We start from the raw sequence: 14503 nt of genomic DNA on the forward strand, positions 1-14503 counted from the left end.
ATAAAAAAATTATTTAATATTTTAAATGGACTGGGTGCCAGCGCATTTTGTAGGGGTGGAGATCGTTTGTGCCAGCGCATTTTTAGACTAGGTGCCAGCACATTTTTTTTTGGGGTGGAGATGTTTTGGCCTATTACTGTTCATTGAGTCTGTTACTGTTCAATTAAGTGGATAAATGGGCTGGGTGCTGGCGCAAAGTGGATTGGGGTGGAGTTGCTCTTGTGCTTTTAGTCAAGTCACCCGCAAACCAAATGCCAAGGCCGGAAGAAAACAAAATCAAAATAAATCTTGGAAAAGCCAAACTGATCAATTTGACAGAGGTCCCTCCCTCCCAAGGTTTTTGCGAATAAAGTTTTTTAGTCAAAATAACATTTATAATTAGTATAATTTATTACTTTAGTTTTTGATAATTAAAATTGATAAAATTAGTTCTTGAGTTAGTTTATTGTCAATTATTTTGATCATTTCATGAAAAATCTCTATTAAATAAGAAAAAACAAATGAACAGCGGTCCAAGTTTTGCAAAAGCATCGAACGAATAGCGGTCAAGGGGATTTTAAATTTTGAATTTGAAGAAATTGGATCAAAAGCATAGAGTGCAAACCAAGTTTTGCAAAAAATAGATTAGAGCCTTTGCAACCTTAGCAAGTGAATTCAAAATATTGTTCAAGAGAATTTCGGAAGTGCCCATCATCATCAACCCATCACATTGAAGACTATTACTTCTATTGGCTTGAGTAAGGACAATAATGTAAGGATAATGACAAGTTGTCCTAAGTGCTTCATGAGGTGTTCAATATTTGTCTTTTGTATACGCCCAACAGGTAACAACAAACTCAATCATATCAAAAACAAACCCGTTCAATTTTCTCCGAAGAGATTTCAACCAATCGAATGAAATATTATAAATACAAACTGATATGTAATAAATGACATTGCATTAAATTGTGTTGTTGAGTTCAACAGCGGGTGAGAGTGGCTTCGAGAGCTTGAAGAAAATAATATACTGTAAAAATGATCTGGAGGTGTATTCATAATCTTACGAGGACTAAATAGTTTTTTTGTATTAGAGTATATAAGTAATATTTTATGTGAAGTCATTCAATAATATGTTGGATGCTAATAGAAAAACCTATTGAATTATTTCATATGAAGTCGTTTTAATCAAGCTTAAGCTACGTAGTTAAATTTTCCTTCCCCAAAGTCAAATGTTGAACATCACAGCCGTCACAGAAAGGTGACGGAGCGAAAGTGGTGATGGTTGCTTTTGCTTTTGCTCTCTGGGGTCGTGGAAGACCAGAAGGCCTCGTGCACGATGACTGTTTATTTATTTACTTTTTTTTTTTTGGCCAAGTCCACGTTGACTGGTATTTGCATCAGTCCTAAAGTCCAAAACTAGCATTTTTTTTGGTTTTGTAGTGCAAAGACTTGGTTGCCCTTCGTGTGGGCGCATGCAGCGGCAACGCCTTACTTTCTGAAAATTGTAATTTTATTTTTTTTGTTATTATTTTTTCTGGGTTCTTTTATTTTTTGCTTTTTGGATATGAAAGCTACTTCATTTGATAGGTGTTTCTTTCGTTTGTGTGGTTTACCCAGAAGGAATCTAATTCTGGGTTTTGTTAATCTGAATAGTTTGTGCAGACCAAGTGTTTGTTCTTCTGCTTTCTGTTTTCTGGGATAGCTTCTCAACACTGAAAGAAGCTGAATTCTGCTGGAAATTGGACAACTTTGTGGGGATTTCAAGGTGTTTCTGAGAGGTGAATGTTTTGAAGGTAATATTTTGTGTGGTTTAGGAATTGGGTTGTGGTTATTTTCAAAATTTAGTCTTTCTGTCGGGCTAAAGACTGAGGAGGAAGCTTGTGAGCATACTTCTGATTCTTCTTCACTGGGTGAGTCCCTCTTTTCAGTTTGGAAGGTCATATTTTTTGTGTATTTATATATTCTCATTGTCATGTATTGATGTAAATAAAAGAAAACACAGATTGAAAGGGGTCCTCCTGCATAAGTTTTTGCAGTCTTCAACTTTATTCTCAAAGTCGATCAAACTTGTGCAAGAACTCGAGTATTATTTAATAATTTGTAAGAACTTTAGCAAGTTAGTATGTGAAATTATGAATCTATGCGGCGTACATGAATCCAAACATGAACGTTTCCCGGTTGAAGTTATCAAATTTGGTCTTCTGTGATGATTTTTATGTACCCGAATTCCGTTATTGGTAAACAATTCGTTTATGCTGCATAGAAATGAAATTGCTTTTGTGTCAAGAGCTCTGCTAGACTCTGCATATGGTTCTTGATATGGAAATGTTATAAACTTTGTAACCTAATTTTATGGCGAGTGTTACTTTTTGATGAATTCTTGACTTTTCTTGTTTACCATTTCTGACTAATGCTTTAATGTGAAACTATAAAGTTTCAAATTTGGGTTTGCTCCGAACTTGTGCCTGAATCACATCGTTTTGCATATGGATTGACGTTTATGGAATATCAGATTGTTTTCATAATATGTTACAAACACATGAAAGTAACCATCTTTTTCTTATTGAATGCCCAGATATGAGATAATTTCTCTCGAATGGGTAACGGTGCTGAAGTGGTGGAGGCAGCGAGAAAACATCATTCCTTTAAGGTATAATATGCTAAATAAGTCTCTTATTTTGTTGCATATTCGATGTTTAATTTTGAAGATGCATTCATTGCATCGATGTCTGATCAACTTTTGTCACTTACAACAAGGGACAACTCTTCTTAAACCAAACTAATGAAATTGTGAATTGTCTAGCCTGTATTTGATTTATGAAATAGGGAGTTTTAATGAAACACTCCTGGTAATGTTCACTTTTAACGACAAGAACATTTTTTTACTCTAAAAAGTCACTCCTGGTACTATTCACTTACAACACCTTTTTGTCCTTTTGATTAAAACTCAAAGTTTTCAAGCCATTTTCATTAGTTTTCCTTATGAAATGAAGTCCAAATTTATACACAACTTGTCGTTTTTTTGGTATCTGTCGCCGTTGCTAAAGGCATGACTATTTTTACAACCAATAGCTGATTTTTGGAAGGAGATAATATGGTGCTGTTTGCAAATATAATACATGGGACGAGAAAAACCACGTAATTACTGATCTTTCTTCAAGATAACAGAATATTACCCTTATGCTATTTCTGCAATTGTGTGGGAAAAAAAAGAAAAGAAAAAAAGAAGAGATGTTAGGATGTATTTAACTGAGACCTAATTTCAGGAAAGTGACAATGATCATGTTTCCTTGTAATTCTAATGGATATTCTGAGGAACCTCAGACTTGAGATTTATGTGTCCTTAAACTTTTTAAGTGTTTTTATTTAATTGTTTAGTCATATTAGTTAGAAATTTTTACATAATTGTTATTCGTGGTAACAGGTTCATCGTTTAATGTGCTCGGAACTTCTGAGGTTGGTAGATAAAATCTCCAGGATATTTCCAGAGATAGAAGCAGCTCGACCTCGCTGCTTAACAGGAATACAGGCTCTATGCTTGTTAAATAGTGGAATTGAGAAAGCCAAGCTAATTCTTCAGCATTGCAGCGAGTCTAGTAAACTCTACCTGGTTTGTACCTTTGGATGATTTAGTATAAGAAATTACATGGAGTGAGATGAATTCTGTTTCTCTCTCTCTCTCTCTCTCTCTAAATGTGTCAATATTGTAAATCGCTATTCAAATATTTAAAAAAAATATTTCTGAAATTAGTTGCTGGAACAGCAGCTGCAATTGCTCCCTACTGCATCCCTTTTTAGGATGTTTATTCTTCTAGGAAACCTCTACAATTGTTTCTGCATTAGGTAGTCACGTTTCCCAATGAAACTTACGTTTGAGAAACTCTCTTTATGAAGCTTTCTCCAACGCCTACGCGTTAGCTGTGTTGAAATGCATAATCAAGGAATTTCTTTAGTTTTGTCATTACGGTTTGTCCAATATGAACTGTGTACCTACCTGTCATTTTATGGTTGACTTGCAGGCAGTTACTGGGGATGTGATAGTTTTAAGATGTCAAAAATCAAGGAACTTGTTGGAGCAAAGCTTACGGGAAATTCAGAACTGGGTTCCAATGATGTTGGTGATGCAGGTTTGTCAACTTACATTCCCTTTTTCCTACTAAAATTTGCGTGATCTTTTTGTCATTCCTTTTCCCACAATCCAAATCCCTTTAGATTGGGGTGCTGGGCATAGACCTGCATGCAACAGTACAACAATCATTTTTTGATTGATCATTGCTCAAGTCAAACCTTTATAGATATTATCCATCAATCAAAACAATGTTGAAGGTTTGACGTCCTAGCCTTTTTTTTTTCTTTTCCGGAAGCATATTTTGTTAATGATTTGGGGCTTTTTGTTTAAAAGTAATGTCAGCTGGGCTCGATATCACCATAATCTGTGTCATATAATTTATAATTTTTTATGTTGGTTCATACCAATTAAGTCTCAGTTATTTGGTTGAGATGATGATGAAATGTCATTTGCAGATCTCTCAAGTAGCTGATGATCTTAAAGGTGCAACATTTATACTGGACCCATCTGAAGAAGAAGCAGGGAGGGTTGTTCGAGAATTGCTTCATAATGATTCTTCTCGATCAAACCAAAGGGAGCATTATGAAATCAAGGCTCTTCAAATTGCATCCCTTAGGCTCCATATTACATCATCGAAGGCAATCTTAATGGAGAAAAGATCTATTAAGAAGCTGCTAGATAAAGTTGGTGACAATGAAACTCGAAAAAAACAGATTTTGACTTATTTCATGTATCTATTGAATAAGCATGGAAAGTTGATAACGGGAAAGCAAACAGAGAGTGCCTCAGAGCAGCAACAAGGATCATTTGTTCCTGAGAATTCTGGAAATGGTTTTGAATCTAATCAACACGCTGAAATTGAATCTCCCATTGGTTATGGCGAGTCCAAGGCACAAAGAAACTTGTTTCGTGGAGCTGTACCTCCTGAAGCATTTATGTGTAGAATATCTTCCGGAATGATGTACGATCCTGTTGTCATTGATTCTGGACAAACATATGAAAGGATGTGGATACAGAAGTGGTTTGATGAGGGTCACGATACATGCCCAAATACTAATGTGAAACTAAACAACCTGTCATTGATTCCGAACATTACCATGAAGGAGTTAATTTCAAGGTGGTGTACACAGAACGGAGTTGCCCTTCCGGACCCAAGTGTGCAACCAGAAGCCCTCTCATGGGAAACATCGTCCACTTCCATTGCTAGTTTAGGCAGCTCTATGAATGATCTTCACCTACAGATGGACTTCAGCAATATATCGTTTGGGTCCTTAGATACCAGTTACAATTCGGACTCATCACGCAATAAGATTGAAAATGGCTCGAGTTTGGTGCAGAACGACAATGATTCTCTGAACTACCAGACTGCTAAAAAACGCGAGACTGGTGTGCAATTTCCATCTGAACTCGGTGAACTCCAATGGGAATCCCAGTGCAAGGCTGTCGAAGACGTCAAAAACCATTTGAAATGCAATCCTGAAGCTTCCCATGCTATGTCATCTAAGAATTTTGTTGAAACTCTCATCAAATTTTTGAGGGAGGCCCATTACCTGGACGATGTAAAAGCTCAGAGGGATGGATTGGAATTATTACTGACCTTTGTGAGCAAAAGCAGGTAATTTTTTTATTTTGTAGCTGGGAATTCATTACTCTTGCATGCCTTTATGCATCAAATCCATACTGCAGTTGTTTTTTAGATTCTTTTAATTTCGTTTTTGCTGCCTACTGTAGAAATGGGATACCATATCTACGTGAAGAGGCATATAATCTGCTGGCATATTATCTTGATTCAAAGGTAACCGAAGAAGTTCTTGCCATACTGGAAGTTGTGTCTGGCCACCAGTATTGCAGGTCTAAGATCTCAGAATCTGGTGCACTTACATCCATTCTAAAACTCCTCGACTCCCAGAACAAAGATTTACAAGGACAAGCCATTAAGATTTTGCGTAACTTGTCCTTATCTAAGGACATTTGCTCAAAAATTGTATCTTTGGAGTGCATACCAAAATTGGTTTCTTTCTTTAAAGATGACGTTCTTTCAGGAGTCTGCATTTCTATATTTAAAAATTTGTGCGATACAGAAGAGGCCAGGATTTCGATTGCTGAAACACATGGATGCATTGCTTCTATTGCTGAACTCCTCGAGACAGGCAGCAGTGAGGACCAAGAGCATGCTGTTGATATCCTCGTTTCTTTATGCTCTCAGCGTGATGAATATTGTCAGTTGGTCATGCACGAGGGTGTTATCCCATCGCTTGTCGATTTATCTAACAAGGGGACAGAGAGAGCAAAGACAAGTGCGTTGGAAGTGCGACGGCTCTTAAGAGACTTCAAATATGCCAATGAGCACGAATGCTCTGGATCTACTGACCTTGATGCATCCAGAGACGACGGAAATTGCTCTACTGAAAAGAAATCATCAAAGATTTCAGGATTAATGTCCATGCTCTCAAAACCCTGTTCCCTTGCACCGAAAAAGAAGAAATGAAGCCTCTCTGTTGGCTTGCTTCTTATGCCACAGCGTCTCCAAATCTCTTCTGCCCGGTAAGACTAATTGCTTCTAGGCTGGAGCGCTTTGTGGTTCTTAAGAAGTGAGGAAAAGTATCCTCACGTTGTAGGTAAATACGGAAAGGAGTTGGCAGGTCTCTGTAATCATATACTAATTTTCACTTAGTTTATTTTTTATCGGGTTTCTAGATTTCAGCAAAGTCGTGGGCTTTTTCCTTCATTCATAATGTATCCTCTTCCCTTTTGCTGCTGTATATATACATACTAAATAAGGTGTATACAATATGATGTTATTTGATGCGCTTTCCTTTTGTCATTGTAATTTGCCTGGTTTTGTAAGGTTTCACGTTTGTTTCAGTTAAACCAATGAACAATGAGCCGGGAAAGACAATCCTGCTACGCTCTTTCAGCGGTATCAGGACGGCTTCAGAAGCTCAGAAGCCGGAGCTTCAGTGTGCAGGCGCTGGTGCTGGATCAGATTTTTATCTTCCTTGTATGTTGTCACGCAGTTGATGGTAAGTGGAAACTTGGAGATGCATTAGTCAGGTGGTTGCCTGGGTTAAGTGCTCTAAAATGGCAAGCGTTGGTGAAGTTCAATGGGAAAAGGTACGGTTTTGAGAATCCGGATCCTCGATCCTCTTTGTGAGGATCCCGGAATCCGTGAATCGTGTCCGTTCATCGTACATTGTGCTGTTAAAAATCATTTTAAATATTTTTATTTAAAATTAAACATAAATAGTACCTGATAAAAACTAACTGCACGATGTACGATGAATAAATACTATTCACGGATCCTATTCATGGATTCCCAAAATCCTCACCAAAGGGATCCAGAGAGGATCCTGTTGGCGGTTTTGAGAAGGAAGATGTTAAAACTCCAACGGTTTGCCCAGCTCTCTGACATGAACTATTCCACGCCCAATCATTTATCAACTGTTTCGAACACAAAAAAAAAAAAAAAATCCAACAAGATAAAATTTTATTTCACAAGCAGCATTGGATTAGATTCTCCTTTCTCATTCTCACGCGCGCTAGTTAATTTTTTTTATCAACACATTCTCCCAAATCAAACAAGATACGATTTCATTTTCTAGTAACCTTTGGATCATGTATTCCCACACAATTTAACTCATTAAATCGTTAACTCTAATCTCATTCACCCTCTATTAGTGGCAAGTCTCCAACTATTATATGATAGAGGACTGTTAGTGACATTTCAACATGCTCCGACGCACTTTCTATGTCCCTCATATAGTAAAGAACAAGTGCATAAAAACATTTCTGGAGTGTCAATGACATGCAAATGATATGTAACTTATTGACTTCAGTTGAAGAGAACAATTGTTTCGGTGGACTTTTGTTAGAAAGTAAATGGGTGTTAACCTCTATGAAATACTGTTTGTTGAAAAATATGTAGGGATAATATAAAATAATAAAAGCTGGAGTAGCTCAGTTGGTTAGAGCGTGTGGCTGTTAACCACAAGGTCGAAGGTTCAAGCCCTTCCTCTAGCGCAAAATTTTGCTGTATTCAATTTTCCTCCCATCAAAACGGCCAATTTAACCAGCGCCACTAAAACTTCTCATTTTTTTTTCATTCATACCCCTGAAAGGCCACGGAAGACACAATTCAAATTCCTCACCGAGGCAATCGCTTCACTTTTGCAGATTTTGGATTTAGGGTTTTGATTTGATTGGTTTCTGCTATCCAGCTAGGCTTTTTTGGGTTTTAGGAACTCGATCAAATTACGGTTCTTTTTCTTCTAATACCTGTTCAAAGAATCAATCATAGAAGAGGAGGCAATGGCGACGGAGTCATCGGAGGGAGAAGAGGATGCGAAGCTGACGGGAGGGAACCAGCTGCTGGTAGTCGACGACGATCTCAGAGAAATGGGCAAGAAGGCTGCTTGGAGTGTCAGCTCCTGCAAGGCCGGCAATGGCGTTTCGTCTCTCCGTGACGACAATCTCGACACCTACTGGCAGTCTCTGCTTCAATTCCCCTTTCCCTTTTTTAGTCCCTAAAAAATTTGAAATCTTTGAACTTTAATTTTGTTTGTTTGTTCTTGGTTTGCAGATCCGACGGTGCGCAGCCTCATTTGGTGAACGTTCAATTCCAGAGGAAAGTGAAGCTCCAAGTACGTCTGAAGGTTTCAATTTTTCAGTTGTTTAAAAATCCAAAATTTAATTTTGACTGATGGGTTTTTATTTTTCCCACCAAAAATAAATTTCAGCTTGTTGTTCTCTATGTGGATTTCAAGCTTGATGAGAGCTATACGCCGTGTAAGATCTCAATCCGAGCTGGCGACGGCTTTCACAACTTGAAGGTAGTATGTTTATCTCTTCTGGGTGGTTTTATGCTTGGTTAGTTGGTTTGAACAGTGAATTATTCGCAATTGTGAATTAGGCAAGTCGGCCAAGTCAGTGTACCCCGAGTTGAAATACTAGATTAGAGTAGTTTAGAATATCGCTTGTACCAAAAAGAAAAACAGTTAATTGTTTATATATTATCTTTTGTAATATACTGCATTGTGATGCTGGCATAGACCCAATTAGGTTAACTTTTGGCTATCTTGCTGCAAATGATTGTAGGACATAAAAACTGTGGAGCTTGATAAGCCAACGGGTTGGGTTCATATATCACTGTCTGGAAATGATCCAAGGTATGCAGTGAAACCGTTGTTTGTTTTCGAGCATTTGTAGTCATGCATATTTCTACATGTCGTTTCTGTATTGTTTTGATTACAATGCATTGTTGTGTCATTCCATCTGTGCTCAAATTTAAATCTTGGTGAGTAGTGGCTTGATGGGTAGGATATTGTTGTTAACAATTCAAAAGTTAGTTGTCCAATTCGTCTTCTTGATCTGATATCTAATACTTCATTGAAAAATATTTAGAATGTATCTGTTCTCCCTAATTACTAGAGAGATGAGAAAGAAGTTGGGAAATAAATTGGGTTAAATGACATCTTATTTCATTTTGCGATAGCACAAAAGTCGTGATATGAATCTAAGACAAACAAATCGAACAAGTGATTGTTCCATTTCCCTTCAATGTAGTTCAAAGACATGACGGTAAGATAAGCTTGCATCCGATTTGCTTGATGAATGATGATGATATGCTTAAAGAAACATTTGCAAAAATAGATCATATGGTGGTCATGTTCAATTTATTAGACTATTGTTCGAGTTTTGAAATCTTCTGTGCAAATATGTTTGGCAGGGAAACTTTTGTCAACACTTTTATGCTGCAAATCTCTGTGTTATCGAATCACCTGAATGGGAGAGACACTCACGTGCGCCAGATCAAAGTTTACGGCCCTCGACCGTGCGTCTCCTTATCTTGTCTTGCTCACTGATTACTGATATGAGAAATAGTGTGAATTTCTTTTAAATTTATTTCATTACAATGTGCACCGCAGGAACCCTATTCCGCATCAGCCGTTTCAGTTTACTTCAAGGGAGTTCATTACCTATTCTACTGTGAGATGAGAAATGTGATCCGACGAAGAAACAAAGAGACGGGAAATGCCGGACCTTGAACTGAAACTGGACGGAATCCCTAAACCACATTCTAAGCGCCGCGAGGAAGTTTCTCTTTGTAATATTTGTAACATTTTGAATCTCCGATGTAATGTTCACCGGCAATGAACTGATGTTTGATACATTCATTACATAATTTGAATTTTCAACCGAGTTCTCTAAGGTACCGTTTGGTATGTGGGACGGAACGGAACAGAGTGGGACAAGACGTTCCGTCTCACGTTTGGTGCACCTAAAACGGATGGAACGAGCTGTTCCACGGGACGAGTTTTGGGTGAATTTTCGTTCCACCACACCTCCTGGAACGACTCGTTCCACATCCGTGGAACACAAAATTATAACCTCTCCGTCTCCTTCTTCCTCCTTGTTTCCATCCAAGGGCATCTTTACTCTAGCTCCGCTCCGTTCCGTCCCGTCCCGTCCCATTCCGTTCCGTCCCGTCCCGTCTGCATACCAAACGATACCTAAAGCTTCTTTGAATTTTGAGTCTACTTTATAGCCAACTTACACAACTTGCTACGCTGAGGTCTGTCGTCTGCCGGCAACATTATTAACTTGAAACGTCGTTGTCCGACAGTAGTAGAGTAATCAGCATGCTTGACCATTAAGCTTTGACTTGATCAAGAAGTAATTAGCTTTTAGCTAAAACTACTTATGAGATGCCAAAACCATGCAATAAAGCAAGAATCCAAGAATCCATGTCGTTTACAAAATGAAGCATGTGTCACCTAAAGTGCCGCGCATGACTCATACGAATCTCTTTAATCATCCTTTTCGAGTGCGAATTTACTTTAGATCTAGAACTTTTTAAGCATATCATTTTGCTAGATTTCTCTCATCATTAGCTGAAAATCTGTCGCTCATTACGTTGAAAATCTGTCATATAAGCGTGGAGAATCGGAGATACTTATACAATTAGAGATACTAGTGAATAGAGTGTTAGGTTTCTACCAGTACGCTGTGTTAGAAACTCCCCCTTCCCTAAATTTTCTTAATAATAATATTAATAAGAGAAAATTGTAGCAATGGTCCCTCAACTTTAATCAAATTGCTCTAATTGGGTTAAAGTTGAGGCACTATTTCCCCAGTTAAGTTAAAGTTGAAGGACCACTGCTACAATTTTTTTCATTTAGTTTTTCATATTTGCCCTTCGATTTAGCCTCATGTGCGTGGCACGTAACTCATTTGAGTTGAAGAAAATGACTATAGCTACAAGTTTTGAGGAGTTAAGGGGCCAATAGTCATACATTTTTAGTTTAGAGATCATTACAAATTACAGTTGAGGAACCATTGCTACAATTTCTCCTATTAATAATTTAAAAAAATAATAATAATAAAAAGAAAAAGAGAAACATCATTTTGTATACAGCTCTCACCATACAACGTAATGAGTACTCATGTCGTTACTGTTCCACAAGGACCAGAACAAAGAAAGTTCAAGAACGATTCTTCGGCATCTTACACTAATTGAATACATTTAATACCAACATGATGCGTCAAGTGATGCGTACATATCTATGGATGCTTGGCCCTCGTAACCCTATATACAGATGACATTCATTCAACTTCTAGTTTTAGATTCAGTTGCACCGCAAAAAACAGCTTACGAGACAAATTCCGGAGTGGCAGCCATGAGAAAAATGAACTGATTGAAATAGCTGCGATTTTCAGAATTAAACGATCAAGCACGAAGAACTTTTACATAGAACATGGATATGGTTCGAAATTACAGAACAGAATTCAGCAAATGACGATCATGTTCTACAACCAAGTTTTTCATTCACATGCTGGCTTGGTGTCGAAGCTGCTTAAGCAGATCGCAAACGCTTGGAAACAGGACAGCGGGTAGCGATAATCCAAGGTGAAGATATCTTTTCCGATCTTTCCAAACTGTAGGATTACCCTCTCTTGCTCTTCAGCCGAAACGTTGTGGGACGGATCAACAGCTGCCACAAGCTGGAAGTTTTTCACAGAAGCCACTGTAACGCGCCCTCTAAAGTTAAGGCACCAGCATTGTAGCTGCTCATGCCACCTAGGAGACTTGTTTTTCAAAACCAGTGGCTCTGCACCCAGGGCAGACACGTTTGGCTCCGAGAGGGTTGTAGAGCTGAACTCTGTGATCAGATCCTTTTCTTTTGAACTTGGTGAGACAGCAAATTGTTCGTCATAGGCTTGTGGCAACGATGTTGGTGTTGGGGCGGTGCCCCCCTCCTGAATGGACGAGACAGGAATGGAGTGCATAGCACAATGCATTCTCCTTGGACCTCTCGTGCAAAAAATATTGAGCTCGTAAGAGATGTTGCCAACTCTGTAGTTACACGCTGGTACTCTTGGAGATACCTGCTTAGAATGGAACCTTCGAGATGATCGATTATTTGGTTTGGGTACCGCATCACATGGAGGCTGGCTGTCATATACGGTGAACTTGGTACCCAGAAAGTTGGACCTGGTAAAACAATTGTTGAATGAGTTGTCGAGAACATAAACTAATAATAACTTGACTGAGATATTTGCAAATTATAGTAGAGCACACTTACCTCAATTTACCAACATATGTACTGCTGGCTCGAGAAAAATCATCTGAAACCAAAGATATAACGAACTCTGTGCTTGTTGCCCTTCTGATCCTTTTGGCTGCTAGCAGTAATTTATCTTTCTCGCCCTCGGCTGTCAATTTAATAGCATAAGTGAACATCATGTAGCAACTTATAAGATTTCTTTTCGTCACACTTCTCCGTGGCAAATAATCTAAAACGAGAATGTTAATAAGAACGCTACTTACATGGTGCCAGACCACAGTACAGATAAAATGTGGAAGTTTCTCTATTCCTTCTAATGAAGCACTGTATTGGAGACTGGCGAGGCCCCGGCTACACAAAGCACACCACAAAACAAACACTATTTCAGAGGAGGCAATCAGTACAAGTAAGCACAAACTTTAGAGGCATTAGAATAAAGCAACACCTGCTTCAATGAGATTGGAAATGTGAGCCTTCCACATTGCTCAGGAGTTTTGACTATCTCCCTTGTAATGTCCCTCCACGACTTACAAACTGAACCACAAAAAACAACAACAGCTCGAGCAGGCCACGAGGTTTCACTTTCTTCTACCCTCTGAATTATGTCCAAAAGCAATTCCGGAGGCAAGTTCGCCCACTGACCCTGCTGAATCACATCAGTTGGAGGGGTTGGAGCCATATCAGGAGCAATATGTGACAACGTCCTTCTACGCCAAAGCTTCCGCTCACCAACTCGCCTTGACATGCTCCCAATTCCATCTTTCATCTCCCGCAGCTCGCGAACAATGCCTTTGAACGACATCTACACATAGCATATCAATCAGAACATGACGCCAAATCAAAGAGTAAAAACTTTTACAAGGATTTCGAGACCAAAACCTTAGCAAGCAGGCAAATTCTAAAGTTACCATCGAGTCGTAATGAATTTAAACCCATTATCCTTGATTCAAATTCAAATTGTGAAACAAATCGGCCATAGTTTTGACATTAACATTGGCTACGTTCGAGAGAAATCTTAGGATAAACAACATAATTCCTCCACTCCAAAAACTTCAAATCTTTTTTCTTCCAATTACATTTCTCTCCTCCATTTCATAACCTCTTCAACCCCCATAAACAATATATATACATAAAAATCTGTAATTTTTAGAACAAACTAAAACCCATTAATTTTATCAATAAAAATTGAAAAAGATAATTACTTCTTAAATCTTTGCCAACCAACCAACCAACCAGTTAAACCAGAGCCAACCAAAAAATGGGGAAAAACAGAGAGCCAACCAACCTGTTAAACCAGCCCCAAAACTCACAGCAGATACTTCACGATGGCGACGAAGACTCCAGAAACCGAAGGCAGGCGGCAGGCGGAGGAGAAGCTTTCAGAACTTCCCGGGATCGCAAATCGGAGAACCACGGCCAAACTCTCAGCAGCAGCACCCGACCATGATATTCTCCGACTTGGGGTCTCTACTTCGAGGCCCTCCTAGATCGCCTTCTCATCGTCGCCACCGCATTCTCCTTTCCCATGTCAGCACCGCCACCACAGAGCTCCGATCGGCGCCGGCCCAGCAGAGCAGAGCAAAAGAGTTTCGGTATTTCGCTCGCTCGAAACGGATCCGATGCGCTTTTTTTGCGCTTTACGCATTTCGGGGGTGGTTTAATAGTCCGTTAAAATGATAACATTGAAATTGTGTGCTGTAAATTTTGATGGAGGGAATCCGGTGTGTCGTGACTCGTTTTCGTACACGTGGCAATAGTTGTCTACTTTTTTTTTTATTGATTTGATTTTATGGATCCAACAAAAAATAATAAAAAAAAGATAATGATTTTATGGAAGAGGTATTTATCAGTTTGCTTCCTAACTTATATAGAGTTACTAATTTTCCTTTTC

General features: G+C 38.6%; 3 protein-coding genes and 1 non-coding gene across 6 annotated transcripts; 3 read left to right on the forward strand and 1 right to left on the reverse strand.

Moving 5' to 3' along the window:
• Positions 1–1328: 1328 nt before the first annotated feature.
• LOC103932813 (U-box domain-containing protein 5) lies at positions 1329–6872 on the forward strand. 3 transcript variants are annotated; one of them, XM_009342462.3, is made up of 7 exons: positions 1329–1483; positions 1633–1889; positions 2555–2629; positions 3404–3589; positions 3999–4106; positions 4504–5663; positions 5780–6872. In XM_009342462.3, the coding sequence occupies exons 3-7, from the start codon at positions 2576–2578 to the stop codon at positions 6534–6536; spliced, it is 2265 nt and encodes a 754-aa protein (XP_009340737.2). In that variant the 5' UTR covers positions 1329–1483; positions 1633–1889; positions 2555–2575; the 3' UTR covers positions 6537–6872. The 3 variants fall into 3 exon arrangements, with proteins under 3 accessions (XP_009340737.2, XP_009340736.2, XP_009340738.2); XM_009342461.3 differs by lacking the exon at positions 1329–1483 and having other exon boundaries at positions 1504–1915; XM_009342463.3 differs by lacking the exon at positions 1329–1483 and having other exon boundaries at positions 1504–1772.
• Positions 6873–7994: 1122 nt separating this feature from the next.
• TRNAN-GUU lies at positions 7995–8068 on the forward strand. Its single transcript has one exon. It is a non-coding gene; the product is annotated as a tRNA-Asn (tRNA).
• A 286-nt stretch (positions 8069–8354) lies between these two features.
• On the forward strand, positions 8355–10255 carry LOC103932812 (anaphase-promoting complex subunit 10). The gene is made up of 6 exons (XM_009342459.3): positions 8355–8535; positions 8628–8688; positions 8785–8877; positions 9143–9213; positions 9774–9878; positions 9973–10255. The coding sequence occupies exons 1-6, from the start codon at positions 8357–8359 to the stop codon at positions 10040–10042; spliced, it is 579 nt and encodes a 192-aa protein (XP_009340734.1). The 5' UTR covers positions 8355–8356; the 3' UTR covers positions 10043–10255.
• A 1484-nt stretch (positions 10256–11739) lies between these two features.
• Positions 11740–14176, reverse strand: LOC103932811 (tubby-like F-box protein 5). Its single transcript, XM_009342458.3, has 5 exons — positions 13898–14176; positions 13058–13414; positions 12876–12963; positions 12631–12760; positions 11740–12539 (listed from the first exon to the last, which is right to left on the reverse strand). The coding sequence occupies exons 2-5, from the start codon at positions 13412–13414 to the stop codon at positions 11870–11872; spliced, it is 1245 nt and encodes a 414-aa protein (XP_009340733.2). The 5' UTR covers positions 13898–14176; the 3' UTR covers positions 11740–11869.
• Positions 14177–14503: the final 327 nt, after the last annotated feature.

This window comes from the organism of the source record quoted next, unplaced genomic scaffold (genome assembly GCF_019419815.1).
Source record: "Pyrus x bretschneideri cultivar Hongxiangsu unplaced genomic scaffold, Pyrus_bretschneideri_v1 Contig8, whole genome shotgun sequence".
Classification (NCBI taxonomy): Eukaryota; Viridiplantae; Streptophyta; class Magnoliopsida; order Rosales; family Rosaceae; genus Pyrus; species Pyrus x bretschneideri.